At 37.4% G+C, this 23,199-nt stretch overlaps 1 gene segment (V, D, J or C); it reads left to right on the top strand.

Annotated features, from left to right (window-relative positions):
- The first annotated feature begins 22,306 nt into the window (after window positions 1–22,306).
- On the top strand, window positions 22,307–22,883 carry LOC116895826. The segment is given in 2 exon segments: window positions 22,307–22,382; window positions 22,561–22,883. Coding segments are annotated over 2 exon segments (399 nt in total).
- The last annotated feature ends 316 nt before the right edge of the window (window positions 22,884–23,199 follow it).

The raw sequence follows: 23,199 nt of genomic DNA, 5'->3' as shown, positions 1-23,199 counted from the left end.
TTAAAGCTCCATTGCATAAATATTGGACTTCAATGAACAATACAAAGTTACATTTAGATTAAAGGTATGAAAGACTCTATTTTTAACAACTAAAAGTCAGTAGAATTCATTGTCAAAAAATTAATGTGGCTGGGAATGTATCTTAGTACAGATACAATAGAGAAAATGCATACCATGCATGCATGAATCTCTAGATTCTATCATAAAACTGTATGTAGTGGCTGACCCATTAATCACTGTCCTGGGTAGGTGGAGACAGGGGGATGACATGCTATTGTTAATCCTAGGCTACACATAAAATTGCAGGCAACTGAAATACTTGAGAGTCACCATCTCATGAATAAAAAATAATGGATAAAATCTATACCTGAAAAATGCCTAATCATTACTATGTTACACCAGAAATGTAGACTCCAGAAATAAAGGAGAAAGAAAGATTTACATAAAAATGGTTGATTCATCACCACACACAGTAGTTTCCAATATACAATCAGTTATCAACTGAGCTTCCAAAGGTCTGAAGGAAATTTGATGAAATTAACAGAAAGAAGACGTAAACTATAATTATACCTGGTAGTTAATCATGTTTCTCTATACTATTTATTATAGGAGATGGGGTGTCACACAAGCTCTATGAAAAAGCTCTTTATTAACTGTTTGCTTTACTTTTGGTTCTCATTTTTAATTAGGGTCTCATTTAGTTTCCCAAATTCACTTGGAGTTTGAAACTGTCCTAAATAAGCCATCATGTGCCAGGATTAGAACACTTATCTACTCTGCCCAATGGCTTTGTAATTTATTGACAAAACATGAAGTCAGGAAGTAGTCAAGGATGTAGAAGGTTTCTATACTACTTTTAAGTATGTTGGCAGAGGAGAAGTTGTTTGAGCTTTATCCACAAACAGAGCAAAATCAGTATTATTTTCAAATTCTCTGAGTCTTTATTGATATCAATCCATATAGTGTGTCAATTGGTCACACTTATGTGTCAAACAATATTGATACATAACATTATTAAGCTATAAATGAATATATTTGAAAAATTCTCCAATACTGGGTCATTACATATCTGTTTTCAAATAACTAATGGACTTTGTAAGTGGAAAATATTTGAAGCTAATAGAGAATAAAAATAAGTGGAAAAAAACTAGTATGTTGCACTAAATCAGCACTCCGATAGAAAAATATAGTTGTAAATCCTCACAAGTGAAAAATGGTTCAAATTTCTAATTTTGTTTTCTATTGCAGGCAATCAAAAAATGAAAAATGACATTAAGTAGTAAAATACAACAAAACAGCAATCAAATAGACCTTTCCGGCAATAAAAAACAGCCAGGAAATGATATCTATTATATAGCCACACTATAAAGACATCTCCACACATTTTCAATGATTTTAGATACAGGTACTCAACAGGGAAAAAAGCAATCAAGTGAAGAGATATAGTCCTGGATGGGAGAAATTATTAGGCTTGCAATTTCAAGTAAACTCAGATTACTTTATTTATAGGAGTACGGAATGATTTGTCACTGTGGTCCCATGAGAAGTATTCTCTTGTCTTCAGTCATGGTTGACCTGGGATAGCCAGGAACAACAGGACTGCACTAATTTACTGTGATTAGCCAGAATTAATACTGTGCCCAATCTTACCACAGCATTCTCTGGCTCAGTTAAATTTTCTACTAATGTTATGGTTCCTTATTTTCAATTATGGCTAAGCAAGATTTTGTTTTTCTTTCAGTCTATCTATCTATCTATCTATCTATCTATCTATCTATCTATCTATCTATCATCTATCTATCTATCTATCTATCTATCTATCTATCTATCTATCTATCTATCTATCTATCATCTATTCACTTTATGTCCTGACCACAATCCCCCATCTCCTCCAAATCTTCTCCTCACATAGCTTTCCCAACCCACCTCTTCTCCTCTGATAATGGGGAGGTCACTATTGGATATCAATCCACCATGGCACATCAAATCACTTCAGGAATAGGCACATCCTCTTCCACTGAGACAGACAAGGAAGCTGACAAGTGAACATGTTTCATAGGCTGGCAGCACAGTCAGGGACAGCCTATGCTCCAGTTGTTGGGGGACACACATGCAGATCAAGCTGCACTTCTGTTACACTGCTGTGGGGCATGGAGGACACGTCCATGCTCACTCTTTGGTTGATGGTTCACTCTCTGGAGGCCCCCAGGGGTCCAGGTTAGTCTACTTTGTCTTCCTGTGGAGATTTTGTTTTCTTATCCTCTTCAGGTCTTTTGTCCAACACTTCCTCAAAATTTATCTAGCTCCATCTCATGTTTGGCTGTGGGTCGCTGCATGTCTTCCCATCAGCTGGGAAGAGTCTCTCAAAGGACAGTTATGTAAGTACCTTTCTGAAAGCATAACGGAGTATCATTAATAGTGTCTGAGACTGGTTATTGCCCATGGAAATGGTCTCAATTTATGCTAGTCATTAGCTGACAGTTTCTTTCACCTCTGCTCTATCTTTGTCCCTGTACATTTCATAGGTAGGACCCAGTTTGGGTCACAGGTTTTGTGCATGGGTTACTGCTTTTATCCCTCCACTAGGAGTCCTACCTGGCTATAGGTGGTGGCTACTTCAGTATACTTATCTCCAACTATTAGGAGTCTCAACTAGAGTTGCCGACATAGACACTCTGGGGTCTCTCCCATTTCCAGATTTCTAGCATGTCCTAGAGATCCCCCATGCCCAATACTCCTTCTATCTCCTTTTCCATTCTCTTCCTCCATGAAACTCTAATACAAATTTTATTTTCCCTTCTGGGAAAGATTTATCCATCCTCCATTTGGCTGACCCTCCTTGTTATTTGGTTTCTTTGGGTCTGTGGCTTGTAATGTGGTTATCCTGTAATTTATGGCTAATATCCATTTATAAGTGAGTACATTCCATGCATGCATTTTTTGGGTTTGCAGTATCTCACTCAGGATGATATTTTCTATTTCTTTCCATTTGCCTGCACAATTTATGTTTGTCTTTGTTTTAAAATTGATTTGTATTCCATTGATTCCATAGAATCACATATTTCTATGTCCATTCTTCAGTTGAGGGACATCTGGGTTGTTTCTAGTTTCTGGCGGTTATATATAAGACTGTTATGAACAAACTGAGGCATATAACGTTTTCGTGTGCTAATAGATCCTTTTGGTATACGCCAAGGAAGAATATTTCTGAATCTTGAGATAGAACAGTTCCTAATTTTCTGAGAAAACACCAAATTGATTTCTGGAGTGATTGTACAAGTTTGCCCTCCCTCCAGCAAACGCATTCTAGCCAGCATGTTCTATCCCTTGTTTTTTTAATCTTAGTCCTTCTGATGGGTATAAGATAGAATCTCAGAGTCACTTTCATTTGCATTTCTCTGATGACTAAGGACTTTAAGCATTTCTTTTTTTTTTTATTGGATATATTTCTTTATTTACATTTCAAAAGTTATTTCCCTTTCCTGGTTTCCTATCATAAGCCTCCCTCCCCTCTCCTCCCCCATAAGGGTACTCACCACATGCACTCCCTCTTACTGCCCCTGACATTCCTCTGCACTGGGGGGGTCCAATCTTGGTAGGACCAAGGACTTCTCCTTCCACTGGTCCACTGGTGCCCCAATCAGGCTAATCTCTGCAACATATGCAGTTGGCCCTGGGTAAGTCCATGTGTAGTCTCTGGGTAGTGGTTCAGTCCCTGGAAGCTCTGGTTGGTTGACATTGTTGCTCTTATGGGGTTGTAAGCCCTTTCAGCTCTTTGAATCCTTCCTCGAATTCCCCCAAAGGAGGTCCCATTCTCGGTTCAGTGTTTTGCTGCTAGTATTCACCTCTGTATTTGACATGCTGTGGTTGTATCTTTCTGGAGAGATCTATATTCACATGCATATATGCCCTTCCTTCAGGCTCTACTCTGAACTTTGCCTCCATATCCCATCCCATAGATATTTTTGTTCCCCCTTTTAAGAAGGAGTGGAAGCATCTGCATTTTGGTCATCCTTCTTCTTGATTGTCCTGTGATCTGTGGACTGCATCTTGGGTAATTTGAGCTTTCAGACTAATATCCACTTATCAATGAATGCATACCAGGTTAATTTTCCTGTGATTGGGTTACCTCACCCAGAATATTTCTTTAAGTGTTTCTTGGTCATTAGAGATTCTTCTAGTGGGAATTCTGTTTAGCTCTGTACGCCATTTCGTAGTTGTTTTATTGGGTTGTTGGTGTCCAAGTTCTTGAGTTCTTCATATGTTTATCAGATGTAGGATTGGTGAAGATCGTTTCCCATTCTGTAGGCTGTGCTTTTGTCATATTGATTGTGTCCTTTGCATTACAGAAACTTTTCAGTTTTATGAGGTCCCATTTATTAATCATTGATTTTAGTGTCTGAGCCATTAGTGTTGTGTTCAGGAAAGTGTCTCCTGTACTAATGAGTTCTAGACTATTCTTCAGTATGTGTTCAGTTAGATTTAGTGTATCTGTTTTTGCCCTGACATATTTGATCCACTTGGACTTGACTTTTGTGCAAGGTGATAAACATGGACACATTTGCATTTTTTACATGCAGATGCCCAGTTAGACCAGCTACATATTTGAAGATGCTATCCCTTTTCTATTGTTCATTCTTGCTTTATTGTCAAAAATTAAGTGTTTGTAGGTATGTGAGTTTATTTTTGAGTTTTCCATTCTATTCCATTGAACAACATCCTTATTCTACACCAATTCCATGCAGATTTTATTAGTATTGCTCAATACTAATTATTTATTAGTATTAATAAATTAATAATTAATAATAATAAATTATTTATTTATAATTTATTGCTCAATAGTATAGTTTGAGATCAGGGATGGTGATTTTCCCCAAATTTCTTTTATTGTAAGGAATTGTTTTATATATCCTGAATTGTTTTGCTTTCCCATTTGAAATTGAGAATTGTTTTTTTAATATCTGATAAGATCTCTGCTGTAATTTTGTTAATAATTTATTTGAATCTGTATATTACTTTTGGTAAGATGTCTATTTCAGTATATTTTTTAAAATTAATTAAATTTAATTTTTAATTTTTATTTATTCACTTTACATCCAGTTCACTGACCCCACTTCTAGTCAGCCTCTCCCACAATTCTTCCTCCAATTCCCTTGTCTTCTTTTCTGAGAGAGTAGTGACCCCTGGGTATGTTCTCTACCCTGGCACATCAAGTCCCTGAGAGGCTAGGCTTATCCTCTCCCACTGTGCCCATGCAAGCAATCCAGTTAGAAGATCATATCTCATAAATAGGCAATTAGCTTTTGGGATAGCCCCTTTTCCATTTGTTCATGACCCACATGGAGATCAAGCTGTTTATGTGCTATGTATGTGTAGAGAGGCATATGTCCAGCCAGTTCATACTCTTTTGTTACTGGTTCAGTCTCTGAGAGCTGAAGAGTTCCAGGTTAGTTGACACTGTTAATCTTCCTGTGGAATTCCTATCCCTCTTTGGGGGACTGCAATCCTTTCCCCTACTCTTCCATAAGAATCCCCAAGATCCATCCACAGTTTGGCTGTGGGTGTCTGTATGTATCTGAGTCATCTGCTGGATGGAGCCTCTCAGAGGACAGCCATGCTAGACTATTCCCTGCAAGCATATCAGAGTATTGTTAATAGTATCAGAGATTGGTGCTTGTCAGTAAGATAGATCTCAAGTTGGGCCATTTATTGATTTGCCATTCCACAAGAAGTTGAGAATTGCTCTTTCAAGGTCTGTAAGAATTGAGTTGAATGTTGATGTGAGTTGCATTTATCAGTAGAGCTTTGGTAAGATGGCTATTTTCACTAAGTTAATTTTACTGATCCATGAGAGAGGGAGATCTATCCTTCTTCTGATATCCTATTGGTTTCTTTTTTTTATTTCTTGAAGTTCTTGTCATATAGGTTTTAACTTGCTTGATTATAGTTATCCCAAGATATTTTATAGTATTTGTGGCTATTGTGAATTATGTTGTTTTCCTGATTTCTTGGCCAGTTTAACTTTTGAAAAAAGGGAAGGCTGCTCTTTTTCTGTTTATTTCTTTTTTTGAGTTTCTTTTGTATCCAGCCAATTTACTGAAGGTGTTCATCAGGTGTAAGTGTTTTCTTGTAGAGTTTTTGCGGTCACAGACATATCCTATTATATAACCTGAAAAAAACAATACTCAGATTTTTTCCTAATTGGTATCCTTGATCTCTATTAGTTGACTTATTAGTCTATGCAGAATTTCAAGTTCTATACTGCAGATATATGAAGAGAGTGGATAACCTTGTCTTGTTCTGGATTTTAGTGGTATTTCTTTAATTTTCTACTTCATTTGACATTGACAATTGGCTTGCAGTATATGTCTTTATTATGTTCAGGTATGTGCCATATATCCCTGATTTCTCACAGACTTTTAACATGAAGGGAAGCTGGATTATGTCAAAGGTTTTTTTTTTTCAGTGTCTAATGAGATGTCCATGTATTTTTTTTCAGTTTTTTTAAAAATGGTAGATTATGTTGATTAATTGTTTTTCATCTTTATTTTCTTCCCCTTCCCCGTTTTTCATCTTTATTAAATTGGGTATTTCCTATTTACATTTCGAATGTTATTTAATTTTCTGATTTCCCGGGAAACATCCCCCTGATCCCTCCCCCTCCCCTTTTCTATGGGTGTTCCCCTTCCATCCTCCCCACATTTCTGCCCTCCCCTCAAAAATCACGTTCACTGTGGGTTCGGTCTTGGCAGGACCAAGGGCTTCCCCTTCCACTGGTGCTCTTACTAGGCTATTCATTGCTACCTATGAGGTTGGAGCCCAGGGTCAGTCCATGTATAGTCTTTGGGTAGTGGCTTAGTCCCTGGAAGCTCTGGTTGTTGGCATTGTTGTTCATATGGGGTCTCGAGCCCCTTCAGTTCTTTTAGTCCTTTCTCTGATTCCTTCAACGGGGTCCTGTTCTCAGTTCAGTGGTTTGTTACTGGCATTCACCTATGTATTTGCTGTATTCTGGGTATGTCTCTCAGGAGAGATCTACATCCGATTCCTGTCGGCATGCACTTCTTTGGTTCATCCATCTTATCTAGTTTGGTGGCTGTATATGTATGGGCCACATGTGTTGCAGTTTCTGACTGGGTGTTCCTTCTGCCTCTGTTCTAAACTTTGCCTCCCTATTCCCTCCCAAGGGTATTCTTGTTCCCCTTTTAAAGAAGGAGTGAAGCATTGGCATTTTGGTCATCCTTGAATTCATGTGTTCTGTGCATCTAGGGTAATTTGAGCATTTGGGCTAACATCCACTTACCAATGAGTGCATACCATGTGTGTTTTTCTGTGATTGGGTTACCTCACTCAGGATAAAATTTTCCAGTTCCATCCATTTGACAATGAATTTCATAAAGTCATTGTTTTTGATAGCTGAGTAATATTCCATTGTATAGATGTACCATATTTTCTGTATCCATTCCTCTGTTGAAGGGCATCTGGGTTCTTTCCAGCTTCTGGCTATTATAAATAAGGCTGCTACGAACATAGTGGAGATGTGTCTTTGTTATATGTTGTGGCATCTTTTGGGTATATGCCCAAGAGAGGTATAACTGGGTCCTCAGGTAGTTCAATCTCCAGTTTTCTGAGGAACCTCCAGACTGATTTCCAGAATGATTGTACCAGTCTGCAATCCCACCAACAATGGAGGAGTGTTCCTCTTTCTCCACATTCTTGCCAGCATTTGCTGTCACCTGAGTTTTTGATCTTAGCCATTGTCACTGGTGTGAGGTGAAATCTCAGGGTTGTTTTGATTTGCATTTTCCTTATGACTAAAGATATTGAACATTTCTTTAGGTGTTTCTCAGCCATTTGGTATTCCTCAGCTGTGAATTCTTTGTTTGGCTCTGAACTCCATTTTTTAATAGGGTTATTTGTCTCCCTACAGTCCAACTCCTTGTGTTCTTTGTATGTTTTGGATATAAGCCCTTTATCAGTTGTAGAATTGGTAAAGATCTTTTCCCAATCTGTTAGTTGCCGTTTTGTCTTTTGCCTTACAGAAGCTTTGCAGTTTTATGAGATCCTATTTGTTGATTCTTGATCTTAGAGCATAAGCCATTGGTGTTTTGTTCAGGAAGGTGAAATCTCAGGATTGTTTTGATTTGCATTTCCCTGATACTAAGGATGTCGAACATTTCTTTAGTTGCTTTTAGCAATTTTATATTCCTCAGTTGGGAATTCTTTGTTTAGTTCTGTAGCTCCTTGTTTAACAAAGTTATTTGATTCTCTGGAGTCTAACTTCTTGAGTTTTTGCATATATTGGATATTAGCCCTCTATCAGATGTAGGATTAGTAAAGATCTTTTTCCAATCTGTTGGTTGCCATTTTTTTCCTAATGACAGTATCATTTGCCTTACAGAATCTTTGCAATTTTATGAAATCGAAATTGCTGATTCTTGATCTTAGATCCTAAGCCATTGGTGTAAAGTTCAGGAAATTTTTTCCAGTGCCCATGTGTTTGAGACTCTTCCCTTCTTTTTTCTCCTATTAATTTGAGTGTTTGTAGTTTTATATGCATGACCTTGATCCACTTGAACTTCAGCTTTGTACAGAGTGATAAGAATGGATCAATTTGTATTCTTCTACATGATGACCTCAAGTCGAACCAGAACCATTTGTTGAAAATACTATCTTTTTTTTTTCCATTGGATGGTTTTTAGCTCCTTTGTCAAAGATCAAGTGACCGTAGGTTTGTGGGTTCATTTCTGGGTCTTTATTTTTATTCCATTGATCTAATTGCCTGTCTCTGTATTAATATCATGGAGTTTTTTTTTTATCACTATTGCTCTGTAATACTGCTTGAGGTCATGAACGGTGATTCTCCCAGATGTTCTTTTATTGTTGAAAATAGTTTTCACTCTCCTGGCTTTAGGGAGGTAAATTGCTCTTTCCAATTCTATGAAGTATTGAGTTGCATAACAGATTGTTTCTTTTTTGACTCAATATCCAGTTAGTTGAGAGTTGTGTAGTCATTGTGAGTTTGTAGGCTTTCTGTTGTTCTGTTATTTTTGAAGTTCACTTTTAACTCATGGTGATCTGATAATATGCAAGATTTCAATTTTCTTGTATCTGTTGAGGCTTGCTTTGAGAAAGACTAAATCATTAATTTTGGAGAAGGTTTTATGACTTGCTGAGAAGTTATATTCTTTTATGTTTGGTGAAGTGTTCTGTAGACATTGGTTAGGTCTAGTTGATTCATAACATCCGTTAGTTGCATTATTTCTCCATTCCGTTTCTGTTTAAGTAACCTGCTCATTGGTGTGAGTTAGAGGTTGAAGTCTCCCACTATTCCTATGTGAGTTTCAGCATGTAGTTCATTATTTAGTAATTTTTTATGGATATTGGTTATATGATATTATTTATTTCTTGTGTTTTTTTGGGTGTAGTTACCAACCTTGTGTTAGCATTTTTCTTCTAATATCCTCCATAGGACTGGATTAGTGGAACAGTATTTGAATTTTGTCTTGCAATTCAATATTTTGTTTTCTTTGTCTATGATAACTGAAAGTTTTTCTAGGTACAGTAGCATGGGCTGACATCTTTATTTTCTTAAGTTCTGCAAGCCATATGCCCATGCCCTTTTGGCTTTTAGAGTCTCAAGTCTCTCTTGAGAAGTCAGCTGTAATTCTGATAGCTCTACCTTTATATATTAACTTGGCTTCTATCTTTTAAAGGTTTTTCTTCTATACATTTTCTGTCTTGATTATTATGCATCAGGAGGATTCATCTTTTTATATCCCACTATACTTGGTGTTCTGTAAGCTTCTTTTATGTTTGCAAGCCTCTTTTTCTTTAAGTTAGGGAAATTTCCTTCTCTGAGTTGGTTGAGGATATTTTTTGGGCCTTTGAGTTTTCACTCTTCTTCTTCTATTCCTATTTTCACAGGTTTTGCATTTTCTTGGTATCCCACATTTCCTGGATGTTTTATTTGATGAAATCTTTAGATTTAGCATTTTTATTATCTATGTATTAAATTATTTTCCAATATCTTCTCTGTCTGAACTTCTCTTTCCCATCTCATGCATTTAGTTGGTGATGCTTACATCTGTAGTTCCTGTTCTCCTTCCTAGGTTTTCTGTCTCCAGTATTGCCTTAGTTTATGTTTTCCTTATTGTTTTTGCTTCTATTTTCAGGTCTTGAACAATTTTATTAAATTCACTCCCCATTTTTGTTGTAGTTTCCTGTATTCATTTAAAGGAATTATTCATTTCTACTTTAAGTGAGTCTACCATCTTTGTAAGATTTTATTTATGGTCACCTTCTTTGGTTTTGCTGTGTTAGGATATGCAGGGATTCCTGTAGCCAGGTTACTAGTGTCTGATGCTACTAAATTCTCCTAGCTCCAGTTGATTGTGTTCTTATGCTGGCCATATCATAGTTCCAGTGTTGTTTGATCATTCTGATTCCAGCAGGACTCCCTGGGAATGCAGGGAGAACTGGTGGACAAATAATGGAGGTTAAGAGGCATTGAATGACTTTCTTGTGCTGGATATGCCATATGTGGACCTGACTGGCATAAAATTAGTGGGGAAAGGTTCCAGACCAGCTGTGTTTCAGACACCTGAGTGCCTCTAAGTTTAAGCAAGATGCTCTTCGTGTCCTGCAAGTGCCCTCAAGATGGCAGTGTGAGACAGATGTGAGCCAGAGCCAGACAATGGAGGTCAGTGAGCTGTAAACATCTCAGCACTGTTTTACTTGATTCTTTTATTTTCATTTTTTTACCATTTCATACAAGTTTTACTGTAACATAATAAATGTCTGAAATGTATTTCAATTACTTTTAAATATAGCACACATATTGAAAAATATTCACCCAATTTTACACCTTTTACACTTCCCATTTTTCTACATTCTACACAGGTCATTCCATCTCTAGTTTGTACTTCTATTTTGTTCCCTTCCCAAAATTCCCATTAAAATTCTATACATATGATAATTTGAATTTTATTAAACTAAGTGTCTACAAATAATATAAAATGTCTTGGCATGATGCTAATCAAGCAAGTCAAAGATATTTATGAGCAGAAATTCAAGTGGTTGAACAAGGAAGTCAAAGAAGGCCTCAGAAGTTGGAGAGACCAACCATGGTCCTGGATTGGTAGGCTTAACAGTGATAATGGCCATCTTACCAAAAGCAATCTACTGAGTCTATGCAATTCCCACCAAAATCCCAACACAACTTTTATAGTCCTTGAAAGAGCAACTCTCTACTCCATATTGAAAAACGAAAAAACCCAAAATAATGAAAACAATTCTCAACAATAAAAGAAATTTTGCAAAACAAGAGCGATAAAAACCACAATGTGGTGTGGGGAGAGCTGACCACACAGGAGTGCAGACATCCTGAGATCACAGGACAGACTGTCACCTTTGCACACCTCCATCTATGTCCCTTGTCCAAGGGGAAACTGCACAGTGCCTTTGGACACAGGGATATAGGAACAGACAGCCGCCCATGCGCACACTTCTGGTATGTACGCAGGACCAAGCTGAACCAGAAAAACAGCTCCCTGCACCCAAATACTGTGGGGGGAGAAAGCTGGACCCTCAAAAGTGTGGATACTTCTGAGAAGTCAGCGGAGACTATCCTCTGCCCACAGTCCACACCCAAGTGGGAATCACTAGTGCCAACTGTGCCCACGGTGCAAGGAACTAGGAGCAATCAAGGACAGGACCCTTTGATTCCTGCCCACACCTAGAGCTGGAAGACAGTTTCCTGGAGCACCGACACACCTGAAACCAGAGCACCACTTCTCAGGAAAGGCTGAAAGAAAACAGAAAAACAGCTGTACAGGAGTGCTGACACATAGGCCTAAAGCAGGGTCAAGTCACTCTCAGAAACAGCAAGACAAGCAAACACCAGAGACACCCAATGTCTAGAGGGCAGCACAGGAACCTAAGCAACAAAAACCAAGGCTACTTGGCATCATCAGAGCCCAATTCTCCCACCAAAGAAGATACTGGATATCCAAACACACCAGAAAAGAAGATTTAGATTTAAAATCACATTTTTGATAATGATAGAGGACTTTAAGAAAGACAAAAAGAATTCTATTAAAGAAATGCAGGAAAACACAAGTAAACAAGTAGAAGCACTTGGAGAGGAAACACAAAAATCCCTGAAAGAATTACAGGAAAACACAACCAAACAGGTGAACGAATTGAAAGTGGAAATAGAAACAATAAAGAAAGCACATAGGGAGACAACCCTGGATATAGAAAACCTAAGAAAGATACAAGGAGCTGTATATACAAGCATCACTAACAGATACAAGAGATAGAAGAGAGAAACTCAGGGGCAGAATATAACCTAAAAAACATTGAAACAACTATCAAAAATAATGAAAACGCAAAAAGCTCCTAGCCCAAACCATACAAGAAATCCAGGACACAATGATAAGATCAAACCTATGGAAAATAGGTATAGAAGAAGGTGAAGACTCCCAACTTAAAGGGCTAGTAAATATATTCAACAAAATTATACAAGTAAACTTCCCTAACCTAAAGAAAGAGATGCCCATAAACATACAAGGATCCTACAGAACTCCAAAAAGATTGGACCAGAAGAGAAATTTTTCACGTCACATAATAGGTAAAACACCAAATCCATAAAACAAAGAAAGACTATTAAAATCAGTAAGGGAAAAAGGTCCAGATTCATAAAAAGGGAAACCTACGAGAATTACATCAGACTTCTCACCAGAGACTATAAAAGGCTGAAGATCCTGGAGAGGTGTCATACAGACCCTAAGAGAACACAAATGCCAGTCCAAGTTACTGTATCCAGCAAAACTGTCAATTACCATAGATTGAGAAAACAAGATATTATATGACAAAACCAAATTTACACAATATCTTTCTACAAATCGAGCCCTAAAAAGGATTATAGATGGAAAACTCCAATACAAGGAGAGAAAATACACCGCACTGAAAGCAAAAATATAATTTCCTTTCAATGAAACCAAAAGAGAAACAGATAAACATAATTCAAACTCTAACAATGAAAATAACAGGAAGTGATAATCACTACTATCTCTCAACATCAATGGACTCAATTCCACAATAAAGAGACACAGACTAAAAGACTGAGTATGTAAAGAGGACCCAGTATTTTGCTGCATGCAGAAAACACAACTCAGAGACAAAGATAGACACTACCTCAGAATAAATGGTTGGAAAACAAATTTCCAAGCAAATAGCCCAAAGAAAGAAGCTGGGATTGTGATTTTAATGCCAAATAAAGTTGACTTTCAACCAAGAGTTATTAAAAAAGCTAAGGAAGGACACTTTATATTCATCAAAGGAAAAATCCACCAAAATGAACTCTAAATCCTAAATATCTATGCTCCAAATGCAAGGGCACCGACATTCATAAAAGAAACCTTATTAAAGCTCAAAGCACACATTGCCCCTCACATGATAGTAATAGGAGATTTCAACACCCCACACGCATCAATAGACAGGTCGTGGAAACAGAAATTAAACAGAATTATAGAGAAAATAAGACAAGTTATGAACCAAATGGATTTAACAGATATTTTTAGAACATTCCAACCTAAATCATACAGATATAACTTCTTCTCAGCACCTCATGGAACCTTATCTGAAATTGACCATGTAATCAGTCACAAAACAGGCCTCAACAGATACAGGAAGATATAAATAATCCCATGCATCCTATCAGATCACCATGCACTAAGACTAGTCTTCAATAACAATAATGACAGAAAGCCTACGTATACTTAGAGGTTGAACAGTGCTCTACTCAATGACAACTTGGTCAAGGAAGAAATAAAGAAAGAAATTAAAGACTTCTTAGAATCTAATTAAAATGAAGATACAACATTCCCAAATTTATGGGACACAATGAAAGTGGTACTAAGAAGAAAATTCATAGCCCTGAGTGCCTAAAAAGGAAACAGGAGAGAGTATATGTGAGCAGCTTGACAGCACACCTAAAAGCTCTAGAACAAAAAGAAATATATAAACACAAGAGAAGTAGAAGGCAAGAAAAAAAAAATCAAACTCAGTGCTGAAATCAACCAACTAGAAACAAAAAGGAGTATACAAAGAATCAACAAAACCAGGAGCAGTTTCTTTGAGAAAATCAACAGGATAGATAAAGCCTTAGCCAGACTAACAAAAGATCAGAGAGAGTGTATTCAAATTAACAAAGTTAGAAATGAAAAGGGAGACATAACAACAGAATCTGAAGAAATTAAAAAAATTATCAGATCTTACTACAAAACCTATATTCAAGAAAACTGGAAAATCTGGAGGACATGGACAATTTTCTAGACAGATTCCAGGTACCAAAGTTAAATCAGGAACAAAGGAACTATCTAAACAACCGCATAACTCCTAAAGAAATAGAAGCGGTTATTAAAAGTCTCCCAACCAAAAAGAGCACAGGTCCAGATGGGTTCAGTACAGAATGCTATTAGATGTTCATAGAGGACCACATATCAATACCGTTGAAACTATTCCACAAAATAGAAACAGACAGAGTTCTACCAAATTCCTTCTATGAAGCCAGAATTACTCTTATACCAGAACCCCACAAAGACCCAACAAAGAAAGAGAACTTCAGACCAATTTCCCTTATGAATATTATCACAAAAGTAATAAATAAAATTCTTGCAAACCGAATCCAAGAACACCTCAAAACAATCATCCATCATGATCAAGTAGGCTTCATCCCAGAGATGCAGGGATGGTTTAATATATGAAAGTCCATCAATGTATTCCACTATATAAGCAAATACATAGATAAGAACCACATAATCATTTCAGTAGATGCTGAGAAACAGTTGAAAAAATTCAACAACACTTCATGAAAAAAATCATGGAAAGATCAGGAATAAAAGGCCCATATCTAAACAGAGTAAAAGCAATATAAAGCAATAAAATCAGGGACTAGACAAGGGTGCCCGCTCTCTCCCTGCTTATTCAATATAGTACTAGAAGTCTTAGCCAGAGCAATCAGACAACAAAAGGAGATCAAAAGGATACAAATTGGAAAGGAAGAAGCCAAAATATCACTATTTGCAGATGATATGATAGTATATTTAAGTGACCCCAGAAGGTCCACCATAGAACTACTTAACTTAATAAACAACTTCAGCAAAGTGTCAGGGTATAAAATTAACACAAACAAATCAGTAGCATTCTTCTACATAAAGGATATACATGCTGAGAAAGAAATTAGGGAAACAATACCCTTCACAATAGTCCCAAATAATATAAAATATCTTGATGTGACTTTAATAGAGCAAGTGAAAGATCTGTATGACAAGAACTTCAAGTCTCTGAAGAAAGAATTTGAGGAAGTTCTCAGAAGATGTAAAGAACTTCTGTGCTCATGGATTGCCTGGATAAATATAGTTAAGTTCGCCGTTTTCCCAAAAGCAATCTACAAATTCAATGCAATCCCCATCAAAATTCCTACTAAATTCTTTATGGAGATAGAAAATGCAATTTGCAAATTCATTTTGAATAACAAAAAACCCAGAATAGAAAAAACTATACTCAAAAATAAAAGATCTTCTTGGGGAATCACCACCCCTGACTTAAGCAGTATTACAGAACAATAGTCATAAAAAGTGTACAGAGATGGGCAGAGAGACCAGTGGAATAGAATTGAAGACCCAGAAATGAACTGACACACACATGGTCACTTGATCCTTGGCAAAAGACCTAAAACTATCCAATGGAAGAAAGATAGCATTTTCAACATATGGTGCTAGTTCAACTGGAAGTCACCGTGTAGAAGAATGCAAATTGATCCATTCTTATCAACATGCACAAAGCTTAAGTCCCTCCATGTCAAACCAGACACACTCAAACTAGTAGAATAAAAAGTGGGGAATAGTCTCAAACACATGGGAACTGGGGAAATTTTCCTGATCAAAACATCAATTGCTTATGGTCTAAGATCAAGAATCTACAAATGGGCCCTCATAAAAATGCAAAGCTTCTGTAAGGCAAAACACACTGTTATTAGGAAAGGGGGCAACAATTAAATTGGGAACAGATCTTTACCAATCCTACATCTGATAGAGGGTTAATATCCAAAATATACAAAGAACTCAAGGTGTTAGACTCCAGAGAGCCAAATAAACCTATTAAAAATGTGGTAGAGATCTAAACAAAATATTCTCAGCTGAGGAATGTCGAATGGCTGAGAAACACCTAAAGAAATGTTCCACATCCCTAGTCATCAGGGAAATGCAAATCAAAACAACCCTGAGATCCCACCTTACACCAGTCAGAATGACTAAGATAAGAAAGTCAGGTGACAGCTGATGCTTGCAAGGATGTGGAGAAAGAGGAACACTCCTCCATTGTTGGTGGGATTGCAAACTTGTACAACCACTCTGGAAGTCAGTCTCGATGTTCTTCAGAGAATTGGACATTCCACTACCTGAGGACCCAGCTATTCTTCTCTTGGGCATTTACCCAAAAGTTGCTCCAACAAACAACAAAGACACATGCTAAACTTTGTTTATAGCAGCCTTATTTATAATAGCCAGAAGCTCTAAAGAACCCAGATGCCCTTCAACAGAGGAATGGATTTAAAAAAATGTGGTACATCTACACAATGGAGTACTACTCAACTATCAAGAACAATGACTTCGTGAAATTCATAGGCAAATGGAATGAACTAGAAAATATCATCCAGAGTGAGGTAACTCAATTACAGAAAAACACACTTGGTATGCACTCCTTGATAAGTGGATATTAGCCCAAAAGCTCAAGTTACCCAAGATGCAATCCACAAACCACATGAAGCTCAAGTAGAAGGATGATCAAAATCTGGATGCTCCCACTTCTTCTTAAAAGGGGAAAAATATCCATAGGAGGGGATTGGAATCAAAGTTTAGAGCAGCGACTCAAGGAATGGCCACTCATCCTGCCCCACATTTGGCTCATGTATAATTTGGTAATTTGGGTTTTAAGATGTCTAAATTCTTGAGTTCTTGATGTACCTTTTTGCTTGATGTATGGTCAGTGAAGCTCTTTTCCCTATATGTAGGCTGCCATTTTGTTCTATTTACAGTATCCTTTGCCCTACAGAAGTTTTCAGCTTCAAGAGTTCCCATTTACCAATTGTTGGTCTTATAGCCTAAGTCATTGGTGTTTTGTTCAGTATACTTTCACCAGTGCCAAAGCATTCAAAGGTCTTTTCTGCTTTCTCCTCTATTAGAGCCTGTGTATCTAATTTTATGTTGAGGTCCTTAATCTACTTGAACTTGATATTTGTGCTAATAAATTTGCCTTTTTCTACAGACCAGCAGAGCTTCTTAAAGATGTTTTCTTCTTTCCATTGTATGGTTTTGTCATCTTTTTCAAAAATTCATTGTCTGTAGGTGTGTGGGTATATTTCTGGGTCTTCAATTCAATTCCATAGATCAACTGCTCTGTCAATGTACCAGTACTAGTGTGTGTTTTTTAAAATTTTTATTAGATATATTTCTTTACTTACATTTCAAATATTATTCCCCTTCCCGATTTCCTGTCCAAATGCCCCAATCCTTTCCTCTCTCCCTCTCCCATATGGGAATTTCACCCCTACATCCCCCATATTCCCCTGCACTGGGGGTCCAACCTTGGCAGGACCAAGGGCTTTCCCTTCTACTGGTGCTCTAACAAGGCTATTCTCAGCTACATATGCAGTTGGAGCACTCGGTCAATCCATGTATAGACTTTCGGGGGTGGTTTAGTGCCTGGAATCTCTGGTTGGTTGACATTGTTGTTTTTATGGGGTTGCAAGCTCCTTCACCTCTTTGAGTACTCCTTCTAATTCCCCCCAATGGGGTCCTGTTCTCAGTTTGGTGGTTTGCTGATGGCATTGACCTCTGTACTGGGCATGCTCTGGATATGTCTCTTAGGTGAGATCTATTTTGGGTACCTTTCAGCATGCATTATTTAGCTTCATCAATTTTATCTAGTCTTGGTGGAGAATGAATATATATATATATATATATATATATATTTGTATAATCTCCCTGTCTTGACATTACCTTCTTTTATTATAGGTAGAGAACTTTTAAAACAATGATCCAAATTGAAGCTTGGCTAAATGCCTTTGGGGACAGTGTAACTTCAGGGCAAGGAATCAAGGTCAGGAAACTGAATGTTTTTTGTGCACAACATTAGCATGAATTAACAAATGTTGATTGTGTTCCAGTTGCATACATAAAACTAAGTAAGTTTCAGAACTTACATTTAAACTTTTATTTGACATTTTCATCTGTATATATTGAATTTTGAGCATTTAGCCTCCCTTACATTCTATTTTCCTTTCCATTCTCCTTGATGAAGTCTTCTCAAAATATCCTATTTTAATTTGCTGTTGTTGTTTCTTTTGTGTTTTGAATTTAATTATGGATGCTTCATGAATATTGATTACTTCCTGGAAAATGATTATACCATGTAGGGAAATGACCCATTTCCATTTCTAACACTCATTAGTTACTCACAGACCTTCCAGGAAGGGTAAGGACACCTGCACAATGAAATGGTGAAGAGTCAAATATTGTATAAGTAATTGTAGTTGTAGTTGGAATATAGGTGCGTGCAATGGCCATGTTACATCCAGAAGACAATATTTCATAGTACTCCTCACAATCTTTATATCTTATGTTCTTTTTGACTCTTCCATGATGACCTAGTGATCTATGGGGAGGGAGAGATTTTCTTTAGGGATGACAGTCAACTTTACAGTCAAATATTCTCTGCACTTTGACCAATTGTGCCTTTGCCTTAACCACCATCTAGTGCAGAAAGAGGCTACTAGGGTTAATCCTAAGAATAACACCATTCAATGGCCTTAAATACAAGGACTTAGAAAGCAGTTTGATGCCTTACCCCTTCAGAAAACAAACCAGACACACAGACACACACAAAAACACACAGAACACACACACACATACACACACACACACATACACAACACACACACACACACACACACACACACACACACACACACACACACACACACCCCACTGGTAGATTCTCCCTTATGGACTATAACCATAAAACACATAGACTTTTAAACAGGTTTTCAGTTCCAGGCATTATAATTAATATCATTGTGTTTATTTCAGACAAAGATGAGGAAAACTTCTTAAAAAGTCATTTGGAGCAGCAATGATAACAGTCTTCACAGTTTTTGTTTGTAACACAACATTGAAAACATGAGCTCACTGTGCTCATTGTCCCACCGGCTCTCATTGCCTTTTTCATTAACCTCACACTTACTGAGAGACTTCCCAAATCAGACAGTCTTAGCCCTATGCAAAGGCTATTTTATCCTTTTCCACAATAATGAACAACTCAAAGGCCTGTGCATTTCAGAACTTCTGCCATTCATAATCACTGGGTACTTTTAGAGGGATCCTCTCTGAGTTACATATGGACAAATCACTTTTTTCATGCCTGTTATCAGTAGCTGCTTTTAAAGAATTCATTCCTACTCCATTCTTGTTTTGCACCCCATCAACTGAGTTATTTTTCATCTTCTTTTCTATCAGTTGCTATTTTTGTCTGACTGACGGTACTATCTACTCTTTCCGATGGATAAGGAAGTTTGATTTCATTGAAGAAGATATAGAATCAATGTTAGGGAAAAGGAAATTAAGTTGTTCATATAAATGATAGCATATATTCATATTAATGGAACTCCATGCAAGGGGATACACAAGTGTGTGCACATATACACATTTGAGATGGTGTCTAGATGTACCCCTGTGTAGCTGGGTGATAGGGATTGCTGGCAAACTCCATTTACTCTTGCATCCACCTCCCAAATACTCAGATTGTAGACACCCATCACCAAGCAGGGCAGAGGTGTGACTATTTAGACCACAATATGTAGCAAGTTAAGAACAATAATGGTATTGGGGAAATAGTTTAGAATGTGGGATAGGAATGCCAGCCAAAAGAGTTCTTATCACAGGTTTTACCATTGCCAGCCATCTGCAAATAAAACATCACTAGATTGCAAGGGTTTGTAACTTAAACACACACACACACACACACACACACACACACACACACACACACACACAGAGAGAGAGAGAGAGAGAGAGAGAGACAGACAGACAGACAGACACACAGACAGACAGACACACAGACACACAGACACACAATGAAACTGAAGCACTGAAGCATCCATCTGTTTAAATCCCAAAGTTTCCATGTATTTAGGATATGGACAGAACACGCAAAGGTCGCAGCAGAGCCTGAGAGGGCACTTACCTACCATGTTTGCTCCTAATCTGTCCTGGGTGAATAATTAACTATATTGACATATACACATTACAATAGTGTTTACTTTCTTAAATGCATCTCCCATCAAGATTACCTTATATAAACTATATTTATACACCAACTTGTTTAATTTTTATGTCAAATTTGTACATTCTAGAGTCATCTGAATGGGAAAACCTCAATTGAAAATATGCCTTCATAAGACTGGGCTGTGGGCAAGCTTGTAGGGTATTTTTAAAATTACTGATTGATGAAAGAGGTTCCAGTCCATTGTGGATCAGCTAGCCCTTGGTCTTGGATCTGAGTTCTATAGCAAATAGAACAGAGAAAGCTACAAGGAAAGAAAGTAAGTAGCCCTTCTGCATGGCTTCTGGTCAGCTTCTGTCTCTGGGTTCCTGTCCTGTTTGAGTTCCTGGTCTGACTCCCTCTAGTGATGGACTGTTTCCTGGAAGTGTAAGAAGAATAAATTCTTCCATTAAATTGATTGTGTTCATGATATTTCATCAAAGGAATCCTAACTGAGAAACATCCCTTACCCTCTCTTTCTTTCTCTTCCATGTTCTTTCCAAGTTTTCTTCGCTCTCCTAGTTTCCCTGCTATACACCCACTACAACTGTGTTTTTATTTATATAATTCTGTTTAAAAATCTAAGAGTTTTAATGAGAGGGTATGTGTAATAATTTCGTTTCTAAGCCATTGTTCCACTCTTCTCTCTTCCTTCTGGGTCACATATCACTTTGGGCTCTCCCTATCTGCTTTCAAATCTGGAGACCCAGAAAGCTCATTCCATGCTAACAAAGGATGATTTTGTGTTGATAGACAAACACTAATTTTCAGGCCCTTATCTCATATTTATGAGTAAATTTAATGGGAAACACAAGGCCCCTCTGTGAACAGTATGCTAATTAATTCTAATATGTATTCCTTAAAAACAAAATGAACAGCTGGTTTTGGAATCCATGGTCACCGTAGGACATGATAGTAGTCTAGAACACAAAAATCTTCATGTTTTGTGTGTATCTTCATCCAGGTATAATATCCCCTGATGGTTTATTCCTTTTTATTAGTTACTTTTCTATTGTGATAAACACAATCAGCAGACAACTTGCTAAGTTCATTTGGTCTTTTGGAGGGTTAGACTATGAAAGGAGAAAGAAGGCATCAGGTACAAGACTTGATAGCGGAAGCAGATAATCGGGGCTCATTTTCAAACCGTGTGTGTGTGTGTGTTTGTGTGTGTGTGTGTGTGTGTGTGTGTGTGTGTGTGTGTGTATGCAGCATGTATGTATAGTTTCTGTGTGCTTAACTGGAATTATAATAGCTAAGAATCATCATATGAATGCTTGAAATGAGTCAAAACAGTGTTTTACAAGAGGAGCAAGTGCCTTTAACCACTGAGCTGAGTCTCCACCCTCAATCTTGTTTCTCTCTCTCTCTCTCTCTCTCTCTCTCTCTCTCTCTCTCTCTCTCTCTCTCTCTAAATATTTCTCCTTTGTATACCATTCTTTCATTTTCTCCTCTCCATATTTTCCTTCCCTCCCCAATCCTCTTCTGCCTCCTCTTCTTTTCTTCATTCTTCTTACCTTTTACTCTTGTTTCTTTCCTTTCTTTTCTCCTTCCCCTGTTTTGTTCTGTTGTTGCCCAGCATATTTATTGTTTTCTCATGATTGAATCAAAACTAGTATTATTTCTGAAAATTTCTCAAAGAAAATAAATTTCTTTGAGTTTAATGGAAGCCTGTGGTGAAAGAATGTAAACCTTTGTAGTTTTGGAGCTCCAAGTTGTTTCTTGAGCTTCTGTGTTGACTTCTTTCCCAGTGAGAGTATACTGTCATTAATGGTATTTTTGGGTATTTATTTAACCTGTATACTCTCACAATCCTTTGTCCCGGTAATTTACTTCCTTATTTAGTGACTACTTTGCATAGGTCCCTAGAGATCCTCCCAGCTGCCCATGATTTATAAACAAGGCCTTTGCAGTGAGATCTGAAATGCATTAGACCATCATGGGCATCAAGATGGAATCACAAACTCAGGTCATCATGTTTGTACTGCTTTGGTTGTCTGGTAAGACATTTAAAAGTAATGTCTTAAAAGTAATTCATTTGTAGAGGAATAGCTATTTCCTATAGGAAACCAATAGTATGCAGACAATGCCATTAGAAAAGACATTTGGGATTCCAATGGTGTATCAGGAACTCTTTGTATGTATAAGTGTATACTCACTATCTATTTCTGATTACAGGTGCCGATGGGAACATTGTGATGACCCAGTCTCCCAAATCCATGTCCATATCAGTAGGAGACAGGGTCACCATGAACTGCAAGGCCAGTCAGAATGTGGGTAATAATATAGCCTGGTATCAACAGAAACCAGGGCAGTCTCCTAAACTCTTGATCTACTTTGCAACCAACCGGTTCACTGGGGTCCCTGATCGCTTCACAGGCAGTGGATATGGGGCAGATTTCACTCTCACCATCACTAGTGTGCAAGCTGAAGATGCAGCCTTTTATTACTGTCAGCGTATTTACAATTCTCCTCCCACAGTGCTTCAGCCTCCTACATAAACCTCCTCTGAGATTCTAACCAGCTGCCTGTACCGCACACCCCTCAACCTAGACACTTCCCCTTCTGCCTGCAGCTGGTCTGCCTAACTATACAAAGTTTGGTAGAAAATTAATAAATAGATCCTTGAATTGGAAGTTCCATATGAAAATTTAAGTAAAGACATTTGTGTCTTTTTTTCTCATGCCTAAATCCTGTGTATTTAACATAAGAAATGCATTATCTTATATTCTGGAATGAAAAATTTCATCATGAATCTCCATGGACTAAATCCATATATAGCCTCTGCTATATTTCCACTGGAATGAAATTGATTTT

Source organism: Rattus rattus, chromosome 3 (genome assembly GCF_011064425.1).
Source record: "Rattus rattus isolate New Zealand chromosome 3, Rrattus_CSIRO_v1, whole genome shotgun sequence".
Taxonomy (NCBI): Eukaryota; Metazoa; Chordata; class Mammalia; order Rodentia; family Muridae; genus Rattus; species Rattus rattus.
Note: the sequence above shows the minus strand (reverse complement) of the source record. Positions and strands in the feature narration are given on the sequence as shown.